At 48.3% G+C, this 21,422-nt stretch overlaps 2 protein-coding genes across 11 annotated transcripts in view; one reads left to right on the top strand and one right to left on the bottom strand.

Annotated features, from left to right (window-relative positions):
* The window catches only part of SYN1 (synapsin I), a 58,106-nt gene extending 48,148 nt beyond the window's left edge, over window positions 1-9,958 (top strand). For 2 of the 4 annotated variants that reach the window (XM_016141810.2, XM_016141809.2), the window contains 8 exons: window positions 3,997-4,059; window positions 4,788-4,930; window positions 5,028-5,102; window positions 5,200-5,302; window positions 6,573-6,713; window positions 7,039-7,126; window positions 7,229-7,820; window positions 8,855-9,958. In XM_016141810.2, the coding sequence (XP_015997296.1) occupies window positions 3,997-4,059; window positions 4,788-4,930; window positions 5,028-5,102; window positions 5,200-5,302; window positions 6,573-6,713; window positions 7,039-7,126; window positions 7,229-7,820; window positions 8,855-8,990 (1,341 nt within the window). In that variant the 3' untranslated portion in view covers window positions 8,991-9,958. The remainder of the gene's footprint in view (window positions 1-3,996; window positions 4,060-4,787; window positions 4,931-5,027; window positions 5,103-5,199; window positions 5,303-6,572; window positions 6,714-7,038; window positions 7,127-7,228; window positions 7,821-8,854) is intronic. The other 2 variants (XM_016141812.1, XM_016141811.1) reach the window with 2 other exon arrangements.
* ARAF (A-Raf proto-oncogene, serine/threonine kinase) lies at window positions 9,950-20,956 on the bottom strand. 7 transcript variants are annotated; one of them, XM_016141820.2, is made up of 16 exons: window positions 20,905-20,956; window positions 19,429-19,583; window positions 19,169-19,272; window positions 18,302-18,404; window positions 18,058-18,212; window positions 17,845-17,943; window positions 16,342-16,483; window positions 16,212-16,239; window positions 15,991-16,136; window positions 15,695-15,897; window positions 12,960-13,136; window positions 12,822-12,868; window positions 12,179-12,297; window positions 11,802-11,933; window positions 10,721-10,855; window positions 9,950-10,510 (listed from the first exon to the last, which is right to left on the bottom strand). In XM_016141820.2, exons 2-16 carry the CDS (start codon window positions 19,522-19,524, stop codon window positions 10,376-10,378), a joined length of 1,821 nt encoding a protein of 606 aa, XP_015997306.1. In that variant the 5' UTR covers window positions 19,525-19,583; window positions 20,905-20,956; the 3' UTR covers window positions 9,950-10,375. The 7 variants fall into 7 exon arrangements, with proteins under 7 accessions (XP_015997306.1, XP_015997304.1, XP_015997305.1 ...); XM_016141818.2 differs by having other exon boundaries at window positions 15,991-16,239; window positions 16,342-16,498; XM_016141819.2 differs by lacking the exon at window positions 20,905-20,956 and adding an exon at window positions 20,132-20,694 and having other exon boundaries at window positions 15,991-16,239; window positions 16,342-16,498.
* Window positions 20,957-21,422: the final 466 nt, after the last annotated feature.

The following is a 21,422-nucleotide window of genomic DNA, read 5'->3' as shown; positions in this document are numbered from 1 at the left end:
ACTAATTAGAAGCCGTAGAGGGAGATTAAGCAGGTGAATGGAGGAGTAATACAATCTGGGGTAACTGAGAGATTAAGTGATTTATCCAGGATCACAGTTGATAAACTGCAGAACTGGGATTTGAATTCAGGTGGCCTGGAGCCAGAGCCTGGTTCTTAACTCCTCTCAGAAAACACAGGCAAGTAAGTCAGCATTTACATAGCACCAACTGTGTACCAGGCACTCGGCATAGTTCATTTCACTTGAAGCAAAAAGTTTTGTAACATGGATGGACCTTGAGGGTATTATGCTAAGTGAAATAAATCAGAAAGAAAAAGACAAATATAGCATGATTTCACTTATATTCGGACTCTAAGAAACCAACCAAACAAAATGAAAGAGACTCATAGAGAACAAACTGGAGGTTGCCAGAGGGAAGGAGTGATGGAGAGTGGGTGAAATAGGTGAAGGAGATTAAGAGGTATAAACTTCCAGTTATAAAATAAGCAAGTCAGGGAGATGCAATGTATAGCACAAGGAATATAGTCAATAATATTGTAATAACTTTGTATGGTGACAAATGCTAACCAGACATATGGTGATCATTTCATAATGTATAAAAATATTGAATCACTGTCATATACCTGAAACTAATATAATATTGTATGTCAACTATAATTCAGTTTTTTAAAAGCTCACAATAAGCCTCTGAGTTGGGTACCAGTATTATTTCCATTTTACAGATGAGGAAATATGAGGCATAGCGGGATTAAAGAACTCTCCTAGCATCACAAGGAATAGCTGGGATTTGAACCTACGCCACCTGATGCCAGGATCTTAACTCAGGCTTGGCAAGCAGGGAAGGTGCTGGTGAATTAATGACATTGGGTGGGGGGAGCTAAATAATGGTGAGAGGCCAGTGAGTCAGGAGAAAACTGATATCCTCCCATCCTGCTCTGTCCCTTCCCCATCCTCCCTCATACCCCTGGTTGAGGGAGGGGGCGGTGGGTGAGGCAATCCTTGCCCTTCAGCTTCCAGATGCTGCCTGAACGTTCCCTGGGGTCCTGAGAAAGGGCTCTGAGAGCTGATTAACATCCTTCTTTAGCTCAAGAAGGACAGACCAATAATAATAATAATGATGGTAGCGATGATAGCAATCACTTATTGAGCACTTACTGTATACCATACCCTGAAGTTTTTGTGCAAATTATCTAATTCGATCTCCATTACCCACTGGTTTAACTCAGGCAGGTTAGCCCAATCAACAAGAATAATACCACCACAACAAAAACTACCACCAGCACTTATGGAGTGCTTACTGGTGATCAAGCACTGTTCTTTAATCTTTGTAAGTACTTTATCACAGTCAATCCCGATTGCCTCCTTGTTAACTAATGTGGACTAACCAAGGTATGTTAAACCAATAGTAATAATAGTACCCGACACTTTTGGAGGGTACAGACTTCCTGTGTGCCAAATATTGTGCTAAGCATTTTTCCCGACATAACTAATCTGTTCATCACAACATCCCTATGAGTTAGAAACTGTTCATATTCTCATTATGCAGATGAGGAAACTGAGACACACAAAGGATTGAGTGGCCTGCCTAGGAATGAGAGTGAAGAAATGACTCTGTTAGGGGGACCAGAAAGTTGGGGCGGGGAAGGGACATAAACCAGGAATTTAGAAAAGCCGATTGTGAAAGTAAGGGGAGTAAATGAGACAGGGGACTGAGTAAGTCAGTGGCGAGACCAAAGGGAGAAGTAAAGGAAGGGAAAGTCCTGCTGTGGCCCTTCACTGACCCTGGTTCTGACGCCAGCTCTGTGACTCTGAAACCTGAGTCAGCACAGAGTTTTGCCAGCTGCCTATATGTGAGGGGCTGTGTGGATCCAGGTTATTGTGCAGGTTTTGAAACTGGTGGGGTTTTGTGGAGGGGTGTCCAGGTATGTGACCATCCGAGGAGCTGAGTGGGGGTGGGGGCCATGGGGCCCAGCTGGGTGTTCAGAGAGAACACCTGGAAATCCCCACAGCACACCAAGTGCATGGGTCTGATTGTGCCTTTTGTACAGATCAAGAAACTGAGGCTCGGAGGTTAAGTGACCTGCCTAGGGTCCCATCAATGTGGCCTTAGAAGGAGGAGAGGCCAAGATTCAAAGCTAGGACTCTCCATTGGACCCCAGAGTGCCAGAGCTCCCTGCATACACACATGTGCAGGCACACACATACACATATCCACAGTGTTGTGATCAGGGCCAGATCCAGAAGGACGGTTTATGAAAAGAAGCCTAGAAAATTTGGGTATGTGCATGCATGCTTGTGCGCAGCTCTCTGTTGTCCTTGCCTCTGAGAGTTGTGTGTGTGCCTTTAGGTGGCGTGTATGTGTGGACCTGAGTGTTTTGTGTAGTCCTGTGTGTTTTGTGTTGCTTCTGGGAGCTGTGCTACTGCATCTGTAAAGTGGGTCTAGGTTGCACATGTAATTGTGGATGTGTTGCTCCCCCGAGTTGTGAGTGTGCCTGTGTTAGATCATGCGCTGCCTCCACAGTGTTTCCCTGGAATGCCACTTAGAGGATCCTTGTAAGCCATTCCCACAGGATGCCTCTCAGCGACCCGTAATGACGACAGCCAGCCGTTTGGGAAATGAGGAAGGTGGGAGTGCAGAGGGAGGGTGAGGCCTGAAGGTCAATTGGTCACCCTGAGCTTGCGGGCTTCCTGTGCTTGTCGGGAACTGCCACCGCCCTAGCCCCCCCTCCGCCTCTCCACCCTCCGGGAATGCCATCTCTCTACCATGTGGAGAAGCTGTCTGCATAGCAGAGGGCGGGCATAGCCCTGCATGCATCCTGTGCTATGGTGGTTGCACAACTCAGTCCCTTCTATCTTGCCCAGAGTCGGGGAGACTTGAGATATTCCTGTACTTGAATGTGTGAGCATGAGTGTATACATGTGCACACACACACCTAGGAGTGTTGTCTGTATGTTTGGCAGGGATGTATCTCTAGTTGTGTGTATGCCCGTTTGTATGTATAGCAAGGCATGTTGCGTGTATGTCCTTAGATGTACTTTTTGTGTGCCCAGAAGTGTGATGTGGGTCTCTGTGTTATGGGTTTCAGTGGTTCTGTGAATACCTAGAAGTGTGTGTACCTCTGAATATGGTGTGGATCCTTCTGTTTGTTGTGAGTATGCCTAGGAGTGTTGTGTGTGTCCGTGAGTGTTATGTGCCCAGTTCTGTTGTTCGTGCCTGTCAGACTTGTATGTGCCTCTGCATTCTTTGGCTGTGCCTTGAGGGTTGTCTCTGTATTGCATAGGTAATCATTCATGATGTGTGTGTCCCTCTAACTGTAATGTGGATTTGGGTGATGGGAGGAGGGCCGTGTGTAAGCTGCTCACCCAGAAGGCTGGCCAGGAGCGCCGGCCTCTGCCCCACACAGTACCAGGTTAGCTGAATGGCTGTGTCTGTGTAACCAGAGAACGAGGTGTGCTGTGGAGCCTGTGTTGGTTGCAGGTCTGTCTTGTGGGTCTCAACATGTATGGGCATCTTTGGGTTTGGTTGTGCAGATCTGAGTTCTGAGGGTTTATGTGTGTGTCTCTAGGTTGTGTATGCATGTAGACAAGGCTTATATACAAGGCCTGGCTGAAGGGTCCAGTTGCTACATGCTCACCACCTCCAGGCACACACATGAATACACTCACTTCTCTATCATCCAGTCACTGTATAAACAAACTTTCCCTTTTCCGGAAAAGGCCCCCACCCTAATCCCATGCCTCTGCCTGGGAAAGCAGAAGTGGTAAATCTGTGACTTGGGGAGGGTGGAGGGACAGGCATACAGGGCTCCAGATTGACTCTGAGCTAGAAGGCGCTGCTGTGTGACTTCCAGCTACAGTCTGCCTGTCTCTGACCTACCTCTTCTGAGAAATGGCTCCTAATGCGGCTCCTGCTGGGTGGGCTCCCCTCAGCACCACTACCATCCCTGGCATTTAGCCTTCCTGTCCTGACCATACTTTGCCTTTCCACCCTACCAGCTCAGCAGCACAACATATCCTGTGGTTGTGAAGATGGGGCATGCACATTCTGGGATGGGCAAGGTGAGTCCCCAGGTGGGGTGTGTCTGTGTTTGTAAATGTGCATACTCCTGGCATTGTGCATGCGTATGTAGATGTATACTGTATATTCGATGTACTCCAGTAATTTTGTATAATTGTGTGTCCTGGAGTGTTTTTATCTATTTGTATATTTTCCCTCACATTCTTAGATGTTAGACCCATTTTTATGTGTCCTGTTATTTTGTTAGTGTATACAGCATTGCATCTGTGTATATGCATGCCTCTGCATTAAAACACACACTATGTAATCTTTTATGTTCAAGGGTCTTGAGGTCCTTTATGCTTTCCATCTGACTTTTTCGCTGTGTTTGTAGAAGCAGACTTGTAATTTGTATGTTGGAGTGTGTCTGTGCTTCTCTCTATATACCATGTGTACAACTGATTTTGTGTCTGTATCCATATACTGTATATATACAATTTTCCCAGTTTTATTGAGATATAACTCATATACTATGCAACTTACCCATTTAAGGTGAACAATTCAATAGTTTTTAGTATATTCACAGTTGTATACACCCAACTTTGTCTGTGTATACATATAAAAACCAGGAGGCCCAGAATTATGCGTGTGAATGCCTTGGTATGTCCACCGAATTTTTGTGTACTCAGCTCACCTGTGTCATTTGTGTGCATGCCCCAACCCAAGGCATCCCCACTGCCCACTGCTGGCCCACCTTGCCCAGGCCCTGATCCCCATCCCCCTCCCATAGGTCAAGGTGGACAACCAGCATGACTTCCAGGACATCGCAAGTGTCGTGGCACTGACCAAGACATATGCCACTGCCGAGCCCTTCATTGATGCCAAATATGATGTGCGCATCCAAAAGATTGGGCAGAACTACAAGGCCTATATGTGAGTGGAGAGACTGAGGCCCAGGTAGCGGTTTTCTGCCCTGCCCTGTGTGGCCAGGTCCCCCCAAGTCTCTTTCCTCTCTCCTTTTGTCCCCCAGGAGGACATCAGTTTCAGGAAACTGGAAGACCAACACTGGCTCTGCAATGCTTGAGCAGATTGCCATGTCTGACAGGTAGCTGGCCTGAACTCAGCAGGGAGGAGAAGTGACAGTGGGAGTGTGGCTGCCCAGGCAAGGCACTGATAGGCTTCCTTGCCCTGTGTCATGGCAGGTACAAGCTGTGGGTGGATACGTGCTCGGAGATTTTTGGGGGACTGGACATCTGCGCAGTGGAAGCGCTGCATGGCAAGGATGGAAGGGATCACATCATTGAGGTGGGAGCATCCAGGGATTGTTGGGGGCATAGAGGGAGGAACACATGCACAGCAGCAATACTCTGTAAACTGTAAAGCACCCCATGGCCCAGAAGGTCCTCAGTGAATACTAAAATGTTTAGTGAACTGTAAAGTGCCTTGTGAACTGGGACGCCCTGGCAAATGGCAAAATACTTAGTAAACTCTAAACTGTTTGTGAACTTAGACATCCTTAGTGAATAACAAAACGCTTGTTCAACTATAAAGTATTCCATGAACTGAGCCCTCTTGGTGAATGGAAAAGCACTTAATAACCTTTATTTTGTGAACTGACAGGTCCTTGGCAAATACCAAAGCACTTGGTAAAGTATACTTTGTAAAGAGCACTGGCTGATATTAAAGCATTCTGTAAACTTTAAAGTACCTTATATATTAGGACATGCTTGGTGAACAACAAACTGCTTTATAAAATTATAAAAAGGGAGCTCTTTAAAGTGGGAAGTCTTTGTTATTGAAGCAAAACACTTTCAAAATTTTAAAACTTCGTAAACAGCAGTGCCCCTTGGTAAACAGTAAAACAATTTGTAAACTATAAAATGCCTTGAAAATTCGGAATGCTTGGTAAACAGTAGTGTTTTATACATTGTAAAGTGTTTCATAAACAGTGGTGCCCTTTGCAAAGTACTTTCTAAAACCTAAACACACCATATATTTCCTAGTCCTTTGTAAACTGTAAAGCACCATGTAAAACAGAGTTCTTTGTAAAGGACAGAGCACCAAGCAAACTATAAAGCAGGGATCAGCAAACATTTTCTGTCAAGGGCCAGACAGTGCACATTTTAGGCTTTGCGGGCCATATGGTATCATTAAAGCTACTCAACTTTGCGAAAGCAGCCATAGACATGTTTTTTTAAAAAGCATGGCTGTATTCTGATAAAACTTTGTTTATGGACATTGAAATTTAAATTTCATATAATTTCACGTCATGAAATCTTTTTTTTCAACAATTAAAAAGTGTAAAACCCATCCTTAGCTTGGGGGCCATACAAAAACAGGTGCTGGGCCAGATTTTGCCCATGGGCCCTAATTTGACAACCCCTGCTAGTACCTCATCAGCTGTTCAGTACCTTGTAGGAGGCAAGCCTTCCTCACACTGCATATCCATGCCTCAAACTGAAGTGCCATTCCGAGGCAACCACCATATCTTCTGCCAACTTAAAGTACTTTTTCATTGTAAGCCTCCTATGCATTTACTGCCTCTCTCTTCACTGGGTTCCTTTTCCTCCCCCAGGTGGTGGGCTCCTCCATGCCACTCATTGGTGACCACCAGGATGAAGACAAGCAGCTCATCGTAGAGCTTGTGGTCAACAAGATGGCCCAGGCCCTGCCCCGACAGCGGGATGCCTCCCCTGGCAGGGGCTCCCATAGCCAGGTCAGCTAGTGGTGGGCAGGCCAGCCCTTGGTCATGCCGTGTCACAGAACTGATCATCAACAGGCTAAGGGTGTCACCATTATTCATGTGGTGGCAATTACCAATTGTTTTAAATATTGATAAAATAGCTGCTACCCTGACTTCCCTGAGTGCTTCCAACTCCTCCCCTGGGAGCAAGTCCCCACCCAACAACCTGACTTCCCTCAGCTCAGCCGCAAACACAGACAACACCCAGTACACAGGGAACCCGTGTTATTCTGATTGGCGGATGCTCCACTGGCTGGTAACTATTTTTAACCTCTCCTGCTCCACTCCTCTACCACAGACTGTGTCCCCAGGGGCCCTGCCCTTGGGCCGCCAGACCTCCCAGCAGCCTGTGGGGCCCCCTGCTCAGCAACGACCCCCACCACAGGGTAAGTGAGGGACTGGCTTCTTGGGCCCCTACTGTCCTACAGTCACTCACCTCACCTCTCATTTGCTGGCTCTCACATGTGTTCTCTCTCTCTGTCCCTCAGGTGGCCCTCCCCAGCCGGGCCCAGGCCCCCAACGCCAGGGACCTCCGTTGCAGCAGCGCCCGCCCCCACAGGGCCAGCAGCACCTTTCAGGCCTTGGACCCCCAGCTGGCAGCCCCCTGCCCCAGCGCCTACCAAGCCCCACATCAGCGCCCCAGCAGCCTGTGTCCCAAGCCCCACCACTGACCCAGGGTCAAGGCCGCCAATCCCGGGCGGTGGCAGGAGGACCTGGAGCACCTCCAGCAGCCCGCCCACCTGCCTCCCCATCTCCCCAGCGACAGGCAGGTCCACCACAGGCTACCCGTCAGACATCTGTTTCCGGTCAGGCTCCCCCAAAGGCCTCAGGGGCTCCACCAGGTGGTCAGCAGCGCCAGGGCCCACCCCAGAAACCGCCAGGCCCTGCTGGCCCCACCCGCCAGGCCAGCCAGGCAGGTCCCATGCCCCGCACTGGGCCACCCACCACGCAGCAGCCACGGCCTAGCGGCCCGGGCCCTGCTGGACGTCCCACCAAGCCACAGCTGGCCCAGAAACCTAGCCAGGATGTGCCGCAACCTGCTGCCGCCGCTGCCGGGGGACCCCCGCACCCCCAGCTCAAGTAAGGGGACCCCACGGCAGCCCTTGCCTTGCTGCTCCCAAAACATGCTCCTACACTGGGTGGGCAGCCTCAGCTCCCAAGTTCCTCAGACCTAGATCCTATCTGGAGGTCCTGAGAGTTCTATCTCCAGTCTGGGCCAGACTCCTCCCCCAAACTGCCACCCCTTCCAGTCCAGAGAGGCTCCTGCCCTCCATCCCAGAGAATTGGTGCCAGAATCCCAAGGAAATCCCACTTTTGATTCAGAGACTTCCCAATAGGCCCTGAGAAAATCCCCTTCCTCAGCCCCTCTTAGCCCACCCCAGGCACCTTACTGACCCTCTTTCAGTGCCTTCTAGCCCTCCAGTCCTCCTCCCATCTTGGAGCCTTGCCTGCCAAAGTCACCCTCCTCCTGCCCAGCCTGACTCCTCCCAGCCAGTACCCCAAACTCAGCACAATTCACAATCCTCCTATATCACTTTACACCCTCCTCATACTTTTCCTGCAGTCTAGACTCCTTTCTAGTTCATTCCCAAATCCTTCTGGTCCATTTCTGTTTCCTCCTAAATCATCGCACCATTCCCTCTGCCTCTTACGGTCCATTCCAGACCTGCTGCACCTTCTCTCAAAAGTCCTTACTGTCCCACCCAACTGCTTCCTCTTAGATTTGACTCTCCCAGTCTGTCCTTGGTCCAGCCTCCCCCTACTCCCTCCTGGACTCCTCACCCTAAGATTAGAAGCCTCCCTGCCCATCTTCACCTTTCTCCCAGTCTAGCCTGGATTTGAAGAGAAGATTCCTCCGCCCAGGACTCTTTCTATTAATCCCAGACTTCTTTACTTTGGATCCAAGTCCTCCCTTCCTCACCCAGGACTCCCTGACTCTGCCTGAGAATCCATCAGGGTCCAGGCCCATGCTGATGGGTGGGAGGGTCACAGGCACCGCCCCAAGACCAGAGGGGCAGGGCTGGGGCCAGGCCTGGGGTAACATTATGTTTCTCTCCCCCTCCTCCCTTCCTCTTCCCCCCTTCCTCCCATGCCTCCACCTTGTCTCTCTCTAGCAAATCTCAGTCTCTGACCAATGCCTTCAACCTTCCAGAGCCAGCCCCGCCCAGGCCCAGCCTTAGCCAGGACGAGGTGAAAGCTGAGACCATCCGCAGCCTGAGGAAGTCTTTCGCCAGCCTCTTCTCCGACTGACACCCTGTCCTGAGAATCCCCAAGTCCCTGGGCAACCCCTCTCTGGGCCCTGAATCCACTTCTCACTTTCGGAATCTCCAACTCCCTTGAGAAGCCCTCTCCTGGTTCACCAAGATCCCTCTTCTCACTCCTCAGAATGCCCAAGTCCCCCAGAAAATCTCACTCCTGGTCCTAAACCCAATTCTCATGTTTGGAATTGCCAAGTCCTCTGGAAGCCCACTCCTGGTCACCTGAAAACCTACTTTCTCAGTTTTAACACCTCCAAATTCTTGAAGACCTCTACTCCTGGTCCCCCAGAGTGTGTTTTCCTTCCTGGAAGTTCCCAAACACAAGGCAACTTGTTCTGGCCCTAACAACACTGAATCCCCTCCTGGAGCCCTGAAATTCCTGGAAAACACTACTCTTGGTCCCAGATCTCTCAAGCACACTTTGTTCCCCATCAAAATTTCCCAAATCCTTAAGAAACCCCTACCTTTGAGCCCCCTTCCATGGATCTCCCATTTCTAGAGATCTCTCCTCAAATTCTACCACCTGCCCCCCAAAGATTTCCTATCATCTCCCTCTAACCCCATTCAACACATTGGGAACTCCTCCCACTGCTAGGACCCCTCAGTTCCCCAGGGACCCCTGCCCCACTTTCCTGCCTCTGACAGCTGTCTTTAAATATGCAAACTCTACCTACTCTCCCAGAATCCTCTGCACATGGAAGGCCAGTGGTCCCCTACTTCCCCACCTTTGCCGTGATGTCTGTGTCTGTGACTGACGTGACCTCCTCTTGTGCCGTGCTTGGCATATGTGGTCCTCGTTCATCGTGCCGCCTGTGGTGATGCGTACAGTGGCGCTGTTTGTGTGGTCCGCACTTCCCCCTAACCTCTACTCCTTGCCTGGACTCGCCCCCACCCCTCAGCGGCTCTGAACCCCATGAGAAGAGTCAGGAAGCAAAATAAACAAGCAAAGGCCCAGCAGAATTCTGTGCTTCTTGGTGAAGAGGGGAGTCCTTGAATGGTGGGGGAGACACAGAGGGGACCCCAAAATCCACATGGGGTGCTGGGGACCCCAAAATCCAGTGGAAGGCACATGAGGCACAAATTCCAGAGGTTCTAAATGGAATCCCTGCCACAAATCCCAGCCATTGGAGATGGAGGAACTCCCAAATTTAAAAGTATCCCCAAAGCTGAGAGGAAACCAAACTATGGAGGAGGCGGGGGTCTCAGTCTTTTGGGGGTCCCCCAATTCCAGAAGAACTGGAAAAGCACATGGGAATCATCTCCCAGGGAGGGGGATCCTGAGGCAGTATCAGGGCAGATAGAACATTGATTGGTTGGTGGGCAGGGCTCCTTGGCGTGGCAGGCTGAGATTGGCTCCCTGGTGGTTGGGGGCAGGGCCTAAGGCACAAGGCGGGCTGCGCTGAGTAGGCAGGCAGGCAACTCATCAGCCTGGGTACGGTGCAAGGAAGGTTCTGAGGCACTCCGCTCAATCTTGGGGAGTGACCGCTGCAGCAGCTCAATCGTGGCCAGGATCTGGGGGCAGGTGTGCATGAGGGGGGGGGTGTGTCCAGAGCCACACAGGCACCCCAACACCAGCAGACCCCAGCCTCCCTCCCAGGGAAGCATACATACATACATTGCACATCTCTGAGTCTTGAACAAACATGGTTCACATTCACACTTCCGAGTCTTCCTCCTCATCAGTCTCCTCCCCAAGGTTTACAGCCCTCCTACCCGGCCCACCTGGGGGAAGAGAGGCCGCTCCTCCCGCTGGAACTTCAGGCAGTCGGACAGCAGGCGTCGCATGGCTTTGGGGCAGTTACTAGAGATTTTGCTGAGGTCAGGAGACAGATAGCCACGGCCCACCATAAAGATAATCTGGGGGAGGACAGGAGTGTCTGATGTAGGCGGGGAGGTCCAGGGAATTTTGGCTCTTGAGGGACTTGGAATATTCCTTTAGGGGAACTGGGGTATTCTGGGTATTGGGGCTCTGAGGATTGTACTGTCTTGTGGATCTAAGGATTCTGGGTCTCTGAGGCCTTGGAAGGACTATCTGCTTGCAGAATACAGGGATTTAAGCTTGAGGGAAGTAAGGATTATAGGTGTTTGGGGCCCAGAGGATTATGGGTCCACAGATTTCTAGGGGGCTTATGGGCCTGGAAAGTACTAAGTCTGGGGAAAATGTGAACTTCTGAGTCTGGAAGGAGCTAAAGGATTCCAGCCCTTAGGAGCTTGTGTTTCTGTGGGGATCTGGGGCCTGAGGACTATGGGTCCAAGTAGCATGTAGGACTACTGGTATCTGGTACCTAGAAGATCATGGGTTTCTGAGGGCCTGGGAAATTCTAGGCCTTGAAGAAGAGAACCATGAGAGTCTGGGGCCTAGAGTATTGTGGGTACCAGGGTCCTGAAGCCTGAATAATTGTGGTTATCTTTGAGTATTCCAGAAGCACAAAGGGGTTCTGTTTCTGGGAGAAATGGGATTCTGGGCTTTGGGGACTTGTAGGATTTTGAGTACTCAGGCCAAGGGACTGGCAGTTGTCTAGGGGTCCAGAGGGCTTCTAGGTATGTGAGGGGCTAGGTGGATTCTGAGTATAGGGGATTCAGAATATTCTGGACTTTGAGGACCCAGAGGATTGTGGATGTGGAGGAAGGAGAAGATTCTGGGTATGGAAGGCCCAGAAGATTCTAGGAGTTCTCAGCCCAGAACATTTTGGGTTTCTAGAGGAAGTGTGGCATTCTCGGTCTGTACAAAGGAAATCGGGGGTTTAGAAGCTGAGGGGGTATCCCTTAGCCTGGGAGATTGTGGGTAAGGTATGGGGCTCACCTGGTCACGGCTGCCAATGTGGCTGTAAGGTAGGGAGCCAGTCATGAGCTCATAGAGCACAACCCCATAGGCGTAGACATCCGACTGGAAGCTGTAGGGGTTCGGGTCCTGCATACGAATCACCTCAGCCGCCTTCAATAGGCCAAACCAGGCAGGAGAACCATGGAGGTCAGCAAGTGGCTGGCCCATAGTCCTAGGTCCCACTAGCCACACTGGATACAACTCAGAGCCACTCATGTGAGGTGAAACATGAGCAATCCAGATACTCACACTTGGCAGAGGCATCCCCATAACCACTCAGCCCCCTATATCCCAGCCTGCAGCTCAGGTCCCTATATGCTCTGGTCCAGCCCCCAGCCTAGCCTGACCCAACTCACCATCCATAGCACAGAGCCTGAGGGCTGTTCCAGAGGCTGAGCTCCGCTCCACCGTGTCTTCACTGTGGCCAGGCCAAAGTCACCAATCTTCACTGTGAGTCCCTCGTGTAAAAAGATGTCCACCGAGGTCAAGGGCCACTACAGGGACTCCCAACAGCCACACCTCTCACCCTGACTGGGATGCTCTCATTAATAACTCAACATCAGTCATGCCTCTAAACCTGACCAGAAGTCCCCCAATGTCACAAAAACCCACCACAACTTTGACTTGGGTGGGGAGCTCCAATTAATGTCCCCCACACTTGGCCCCGCTGTGGCTCCTGACCAGGAATTCCCACTAAGAGCAGTACCCATACCTGCCATGCCTGTGACTCTGATCAGAAAGTCCCTGTAATGTCCTCCATGACTACCACACTTCATACTCTGATCACAGTCCCCAAGAACAGTACCTGAACAAGCCACAACTCTGACTCCTGACCAAGAGACCCTCATTAAAGGCTCCTCACCAGCCACAGCTCTACTACCTAGCAAGGGCCATGCAACACGTGTACCTCTCTATTCATTCCCAGAAGTTCCCATTCCACAAGAGCCATTCCTTTAAGTCCTCACCCCACCCCAGCCTTAGACAGGGACAGGTAGATACTGTTAGACTTGAGATCTCGGTGGATGATGTTCTTGGCATGGAGGTAGCTGTGGGGATGGAAGCAGGTGGCAAATTGGCTGGGGCTACCTCATCTCCCTCCCCCAACCTCCTCCCTAGTCCTTGGGCTGGGAGGCTCACTCCATGCCCTGGGCAGTCTGCCGGGCCACATCAATGAGCTGGACCATGTCAAAACGTGTGTCAGCTACATGGAGGTGGTGGTAGAGGCTGGAGCCCTCACACCACTGTGTGATGATGGCGAACCCCGGCCGGGTCATGAAGCCCATGAACAGCAAGATGTTGACATGACGTGTCTTCCTGCAGGCAGGGAGGATGGTATCAGGGCAGGGTGGGGGGAACAGCAATTGTCACTCACTTTTTGAGAATCAGAGATGACACTGTTCACTGCTAACTTCTGTTGTCATTTCCATCCTGTCTTTTAGGAAGCTCAAGGCCAGACTGTGGCCAGATTCAATGAATTTATGAGATATATTTGCTGGGCTGATTCAGTGCTGGGCTGAAGTCCTGAGCTTCCTTATCCGAGTTTCCCAAAAAAAGCAGGAGGGACAGGTTACCACCTCTACCCCTCTGTGGACCGGTAGCATCTTAATCATCAACACCTGCCACATCTCTGACCCTGACCGTGATCTGGGTCTGTGACCATTTTCTAGACAAGAAAGTGGAATGCCAACCTTCTTTGAAAGTGAAATGCCAACCTTCTTCACTGATATATCATAATATTGATAAATTCCAGATAAAAATATCAGTAATTTGTGATTATACTGTTAATTACTACGAGAGGCTTAGAAGTAAAGAGGTTTGGATTCAAGTTAGCTTCTGTGTTCCAATGCAGGCTTCCCCACTTCCCCATGTACTCACTCCCCATGTGCAACACTTAACCTCTCTGTACCTCATTTTCCTCCACTGTAAAACTGAAAATTATATAAGCTACCTTATGGAGATGTTGGGAGGAGTGACTAAATAATCTGTAAGTAACTTAGAACAGCACCAAACACAAGTAAGTCCTTTGAAAATTTCACTATCCTTGTTCTTATTGCTCCTGGGTACCTTGTTCTACCTCACAGAAACTGTCATGTATTAATAGATCTGCCTTAATTTAGAAGAAAGCCTTCATCCCTTATGGAAGTATTAACTCCAGTTATGGTAACACAAATGCAAATACAGTTCACCCTTGAACAATATGGGTTTCAACTGCACAGGTCCATTTATACATAGATATTTTTCAATAAATACCTGTACTATTTTGATCTGAGGTTGAGGTCCACAGATGCAGAGGTCTGACTGTTTGCACTGATCTATGCCATTTTATATAGGGAACTTGAGCATCTGTAGATTTTGTTATCTGTCGGGGGTCCTGGAACCAATCCCCCATGAATATTGAGAGACAACTAACTTTTGGGGGAGTCAAAAGTTACACATGAATTTTTGACTGTGTGGAGAGGTCGGCACCCCTAACCCCTGCATTGTTCAAGGGTCAACTGTAACACTGATGATGCTCTGTAATTTTGCCATGTTAAAGCAGATAACACAGCACATGAGTATTCTTCATAGCAGTCAGATTATGGTTAAAATATTAATATAATGCAAATTAACAGCATGTTCAAATCATTGCTACTTCACAGAAATAGAATATAAGTTTTCTTACTATTATTACATCCATTATGAGGATAAATATTAAAATAGCACAAGCAATTATAATAACATTAATTCTTGTCAGAGGGGAAAGGCCATGTTAGCAACTCTAGGAGTGGTAGTAACTACAGCAGCAAAAAAGGAACATCCATGTGAATGAATTAATATAGTATCAATGATATATTAAGTAAATATAATCATTAATTAAATAATGATTAAATTATGGTTATGATGATAGCAAATACAGGTGACCTTTGAACAACAGTGTTGAGCCCCAACACAGTTGAAAATCCACATATAACTTTTGACTTCCCCAGAACTTAACTATTAACAGCCTATTGTTGACCAGAAGCCTTACTGATAACATAAACAGTTGATTAACACATATTTTGTATGTTATATGTATTATATACTGTATTCTTACAATAAAGTAAACTAGAGAAAAGAAAATGTTATTAAGAATATTATAAGGAAGAAAAAATACATTTACAGTATTTGTTGGAAAAATCCAACTGGATTTTGGGTGGTAATCACACAATAGACTATATAGATGTCAACTTATAATGTACACCTGAAAATTATATAATTAACTAATGTTATCCCAATAAACTTAATAAAACATAAAAAATTAAAAAAAGAAAAAAATCCATGTACACCTGAAGCTAATAATAAAAAAGAAAGAAAAAAAATCCACGTTTAAGTGGATGTGTTAAGTTCGAACCCATGTTGTACAAGGGTCAACTGTAATGCTGTTCTTTAAATTATGGCATTATTATAATTAATTAATGACAAAAATGTAACACAGTAAACATAATACTAGTGATGCAGCACAAGCAGAGGGGAAGAAAGGATGCAACCCTTTATGGCGATGCAGTTAACTAGCATTCTGCTACTAATATAAGTGCATGCAATGAAGTTAATAATGTCCTATGGACATACCCATTTCACAGCAGGCAAAGAAGACCCACGTTTTGGAAGCAGAGCCGTTAATTAGTATCAATATTAACCCAAACACAATAACATCATCAGAGTTCCTCTAAACATACCTATTTCCCAGAGGGGAAAGGGACACCCTTGACAGAAAAACAACTTATGCCTATGGTGATGACACAACACAAACACAGGTGATATGCAGAACTTCCCCAAGCACAGCCTCTCCCCAGAGGCACCAAGGCCATGCCTGCCACCCTCATTCCCCATCCACACCCATGCGATAATCTTACCTGAGCACCTGCATCTCGTTCTTGAAGGCCTGGGCCTGCTCAGCTGTGGGTTGGGCCACCTTGAGCACCTTCACAGCCACATCGCCATGCCACCGCCCGCGAAACACGGTGCCAAATGAGCCCGTCCCGATCCTCTTCAGCAGCTGCACCTCACTGGGTGGCACCTCCCAGTAATAGCCCGAATCCCGGTACCCCAGATTCTTCTGTAGGCCACATGGGTGGCATCTCAGGGGCCTGCCCACATCCCTTATCACTCAGCCTGTGGTGCCCCCCCACAGGTTTCCCCCAGAGCTTACCACTTTCTTCTTGTCATCGGCCAAGGACTTCCGCTCCCGCTGTTCTGATGGGGACTTGGAATGTGGGGACTTCCTCCCTGAGGACACGCTGGCTGGGCTGGGGCTCCCCCGGGGGGCTCCATCTCCACCACCTCTATTACCAGCAGCTGTGATTGTGGAGAAGTGAGTGGAGACAAGTAGGGTGGAGGGGTGTGCTGAGGGTGCAGGCAGCGGGGGCTCACCATCAGTGCTGAAACTCTGGGTAGTGAGCTAAAAGAAGAGGGAAAGGAGTTAGAGAGAGGGCAGAGGCCAACAGGAATGGCTCTCACCTCTGCCCAGTTATCCCCCATGAATTCCCCCCTTGACACCAACCTGGATGAGGCTGGAGTCCATGGGGGCTGTGGTGCTGACCATATGGACATTGGGGGTGGATGTGGAGCGGATGCGCTGGAGAGGGGCATTGGCTGGGGCAGGGAAGGGGAAGTGCTCAGGGTCGAGGTGCTGGGTGCAGGAGCTGTCAGGGGAAAGGCTGTGAAATCACTGTTGAATGAATGGGAGAACCAGTCAAGTCACCCCCCACCCCATTGTAAACTTGTGCTTAGCTCACAAAGAGCAAACATGTACTGTTATTACTATTACTCATTTGTTCAAGTAACATTTATTGAGTGCCTTCCAGGTGCCAGATACCATGCTAGGTAGTGGAAATAAAACTGTGGGCAAAACAAATAAAAGTTCTTGCCCTCATGGGGATGATGTTCCAGCAGGGAGAGAGAGAAATAAATTTAAAAAAAAAAAGAATATTTAATCCATCTGATGGTGATAGGTTCAATAAAGAAAAAAAAATAAAGCAAAATAAGGAGACAAAATGTCACTGGTGATTTTATGAAAGGCTTCTCTAAGGAGCTGACATCTAAGCAAAGACCTAAAGGAGGGACAGGGAGCCACATGGATAGTGGGGGAAAGAGTAATATATAATACTTTATAATTATATGTACTATTCAAATATATTATGTATTATATACTATATAACATATAACACTGATCTATATTAAAATGGCAATGTTTCAAAATATACATATTATAACGTTATATATGTTATATGTACATGTTATACATGTTATATAGATCATTACAAAAACATTTCTTAATGTTCCCTTCCACTATCCTGAATGAAGTTCACAGGTAATTAATCTACTTACATCCATAATTAAAAATAACACAATGCCCCAATTTTACTATTTTATATATTATATAAAAATATATGTTCTATATTATATAAAAACATTATAAATCTAACACATGATATATTAACGTATACAAGTATAGAGATAATAAAAATATATAATATAGACATATAAAACATATTTTATAAACATATATTAGAACAAAAATATATTTTAACATAGAAATACTATAGTATTATAATACTTAACATAAAAAATAAAAGGGAATTCATGATTAAATACATATATTTAAAAATGGGAAGCCTTGAGCATCATTATACTCAAATAATTAATAGTTATATGCTTTTACATATAAGTACATATATACATATATATGTTTATAGTTAATAATAAGAACTTATACTCTGTACCAGATCTTGTTATAAGCAACAGATATGTCTTAACTCATTTAATCCTCACCAGAACCTTATGTGGTAAAAAGTATCATTATTCCATTTACAGATGAGAAAACTGAGGCCCAGAGAGATTAGGTGACTTTCCCAAGGTCCTACAGCTCCATGTCCTTACTCATACTTGCAGGTGTTCAACAAATGTTGTCAAGTAAACATATGAATAAAGAATGGCTTGTGGTTTAAAGGGGCCTCCAGATCTTTCTCACCTGACAGCAGCCCTTTAGCTAAGGCATCAGTACCTGGGACCCTGAGGGGTTAGCGGCTCATTCAGGGGGCGGTTTGAGGGAGCCTCGTGCTGTCTGGAGCCTCCGGACAAATCCTGGACACTGTGGTAGAACCTTGAGGGTATTAGGGTATAGAGCAAGGGGACAAAAGTGAGCTGTCTGTAAGAGCCTTGTGGCTGGGCTTGTGTCCTCCCCATTCCCCACCCACCCACTCCAGGGCAGGCTCACTGTCGGCGGTTGGTACTCATATCAACACAGACTGTGGGGACTTTGGAGGAACAATGCTGGTGGAACTTGTAGCCACAGGTTTGGCAGCGGAAGCCATGGAACAGAAACTTAAGGCAGAAGTCACAGAATGCCAGGCTGAAGAACGTCTTCCGTACCTGCTGCCACAAAGCAGGAAGGTTGAGGCCTGGTTAAGGACTCTCCCCTAATGCCCAAGGTCTGCCCCCACTACACATCCTGCACTCACAAAATTGTGCATGGTCAGTGGGACATCTTCAAGGACCTCCACAATGAGCTCCTCGCCATCCAGGGGAGCAATGGCTGTGTCCCAGGCAGTGACCGTCTTTCGTCTATAGGAGGCACAGAAGGAGTGAGTGGAAAAGCAGACAGGGGCCCTGGGGAGGCGGGGTACTCCTAAAAGTTCCTCCAAGTCTGCCATCCATGGAGTAATATCTGGCATGTTTCATTCCATTCATAGCAACCCTAGGAACTAGTTACTATCTTTGCCCCCATTTTACAGATAGGGAAATTGAGGTTCGGGGCAGAAAGTGATTTGCCTAAAGCCACAAGGGATTGTGAGTGGCGGGACAGTCTGAAGAGTCCATGCTCTTAATCACAAAGTGAAGAGCAAATAAGATGATGAAAAAACAACTAAATCTGAGAAGTGCTAAACAACCCCCTGAAAAAATGGCTGATGAGGCATTGAAACAAATAAAAATCAATATGTGAATTGAATTAAAAAATTAAGGAACCCTAGAACAGAGGAATAAATGAAATGTCAGCAAGACCCAAATCAGCAGACAGAGAATGGGAAAGTGGAGGTAGGAGAGAGCTGAAAAGTTGATGAAATAGTAAAAGAACAAAATAGATGAACTCTGGGAGGTGATGGAGCAGGGTGAAGACCTGGGGGCCAGGCAGAGTAAGTTTTTGACCTTATAGGCCAATGAATTTACGAAGTAATGAAACAAAAGCTGGATGGACTCATGGATTCACTAAACTAAGGGAAGACTAATGGTAACTCTGCGACAGAGTAAAGAAGGAGTCAGATGACTCTGAGGAGAAGATGGGAGGCTGAGCACCTGTTGGTTGGGGGTGGAGGGTATGCCACACTTACCCCTTGATGAGCCGGTAGACCACGCAGCAATCCTGATTGAGACCCCGTACCTTGAGGGCCTTGTCTAAAGAGTCATAGACACTCATGCCATCCCGGACAGTCACCTGTGCAGGTGTGGGGGATCAGTACTCAACAGGGGCCCCAGCCAACTCTCCCATCCCTCAGCAAAAGCCTCCTCCCAGCCTTAGTTACCCTTCTGATCCAAAATTTATAACTGGGTCCATCTGCACCCCTGTCAGTTTTGCTCCCATGAGACTCACCACCGTGCGTTGCTTGTTGGGCAAGTACACTTTGACAGTGCCCACTGCCCGGGACGGGTCAGCCCCATTGGCAGGGGGGGCCCGTGGTGGCTCCATTGAGCCTAGGACTTTGTCAAGAAGGGCTGAGGTGGGGCTGGGTAGGTGCCATGGGGCTCCTAGAAGACAGAGGAGGAATTCAGAGGTCTGATAATGATAGTCTGGAAGCACAGTAGCAGGGGACAAAAAATAAATTTGAATCTCCAGGCACCACATCACCCCCACTAGCCTAATTTCCACACAGCAGACCAAGGGAGCCTGTTAACACCTTGAAGTCGATCTAGTTCCTCCTTCACTCAGCCCAGCCAAGATCTCAGATTAACTGCATGGGGCCAAGTGGGGGTGGGACAACACAATGAGAGACAGCACACTGTTCTTGAGGGCACAGGAGAACACAAATATTTACTGGGGGCTAATGGGGAAGTCAGCACACAGTGCACCGGGGTGTGTCAGGAACATTATGGACAGGAACAGTGCCCTGGCTTTATAATGGAGAAGGGAGTTATCAGATACTGTGCTGAGGGAGGAGTCACAGACAGGGTGAAGGGGAGTGAATTAAAGAACATCAGATATTGCCCAGTTTGGGGGAAATGGGAACTGCACCAGGGTGTTCTTAAGGGCACTGTGGGCATCTCTAAGCCCTGGGGTATAATGATGGCAGACTCACAAACTCTTGTTAGTTGGCTAATGGAGCCACCAGACCGTGATCGGGATTTCACAGAGGCTCAACAGACACTATGCTGAAGGAAGATGTAACAGAGCTCACCACATACTGTAACGGAGAGAACAGATAATGGTGGTCACCAGACATTGTTATGGGGAAAAGGAGGGTAATGGTGCATCACCAGTCACTGTTGAAGTGAGATGAATAAGGGTAAAGCAGGGAGGCTCCAAAATTCTCCCTGACAAGTAATGAAAGGGACACAGACATATTTCTGATGATAATAGAAGGAGGCTGGGGAGGGTTAAGGAGGAGTAACAGGGGAATCCTCAAATAGTCTCCTAGTGGGTCAAACACTGATACAGAAAAGAAAAACGAGTAGTGAGTTGTGTCTCCACGCACTCCCCATTGTTGGTAAGGAAGCGTCATCAGATATCTTACGGAGGTTTAGAGGGGATCTGGGCGCAACACACCACAGCCCAAGCCCCATTCGGCCCTGCCCCGCCCCACCTTCCGAGGGCCTTCCAGCTCTGCGCAGGCGTCCTACACACGAGGCGGGCGAAACCATCCCCCGCAGCCGTGCACCCCTATTTCTGTCTACCCACCACTACCCCCCGCTGTGGACGATGGTTTCGCCCCAGGTCAAACCACTCCTCCAGTTCCGGACAGGGGGCGTCAGGGTCCATGCGCGGCCACCTTGGAGGTAAGCTTTCGGCCACAGCTCCCTGCCCGTGCCGGACGGTCCCTCCAGAAACCTACCCTGCTGGGCCCACCCTCACCTGTCAGGCAGCAACAGCCGCCGCCGCCTCCATCTTGGGCCTGTCTTCTTGTTTCCTCGTAGAGTCTGCCTCCACTACTCCTCGGGCTTTCTCCATTGGCTCCAAAGGGCTCAGCCCTCCATCCTTATTGGGTTAGGTTCACGCCTGTCAAGGCAGGACCGGCGGAATGTGGGCCGTGTTCCGGAGTAGGAGGGGCTACCTGAAACGTCAGGGTCTGGGGGCAAATTCGCAGGTTCAGAGTCGCGCGCAGGCGGCGACTTGCGCGGCATGGGCTTTAACCCCAATCTTACTGTGGCTGCATAAAGCAGGGCAATTTTTTTCGGGCTGACATTAGGGGTTCCTGAATCTGGGCGGGGAATCCTTAAGTGCCCTTTCTGCTCCAGTGACCCAGAGTCCTAAGTAGCCATTTGGGATTTTCCTGAGTCTCCGTTTTGCTGTCTTTGGAATGGATTGGAGTTAGACCAAATATCTGCAACATTTTCCAACTCTAATTTGGAGCCTCAGCATCCCTCTGTGAT

Source organism: Rousettus aegyptiacus, unplaced genomic scaffold (assembly GCF_014176215.1).
Source record: "Rousettus aegyptiacus isolate mRouAeg1 unplaced genomic scaffold, mRouAeg1.p scaffold_m13_p_9, whole genome shotgun sequence".
NCBI lineage: Eukaryota > Metazoa > Chordata > Mammalia > Chiroptera > Pteropodidae > Rousettus > Rousettus aegyptiacus.
This window is presented reverse-complemented; position numbering and strand designations above follow the sequence as displayed.

Coding starts and splice junctions, on each gene's coding strand:
- ARAF (XM_016141813.2), bottom strand. CDS start 19,680: ATGTGGTGCCTGGAGATTCAAATTTATTTTTTGTCCCCTGCTACTGTG. Junction 18,213..18,301: donor CACTGACCATGCACAATTTT/GTGAGTGCAGGA, acceptor TTGTGGCAGCAG/GTACGGAAGACGTTCTTCAG. Junction 16,240..16,341: donor TGGACTCCAGCCTCATCCAG/GTTGGTGTCAAG, acceptor CTCTTCTTTTAG/CTCACTACCCAGAGTTTCAG.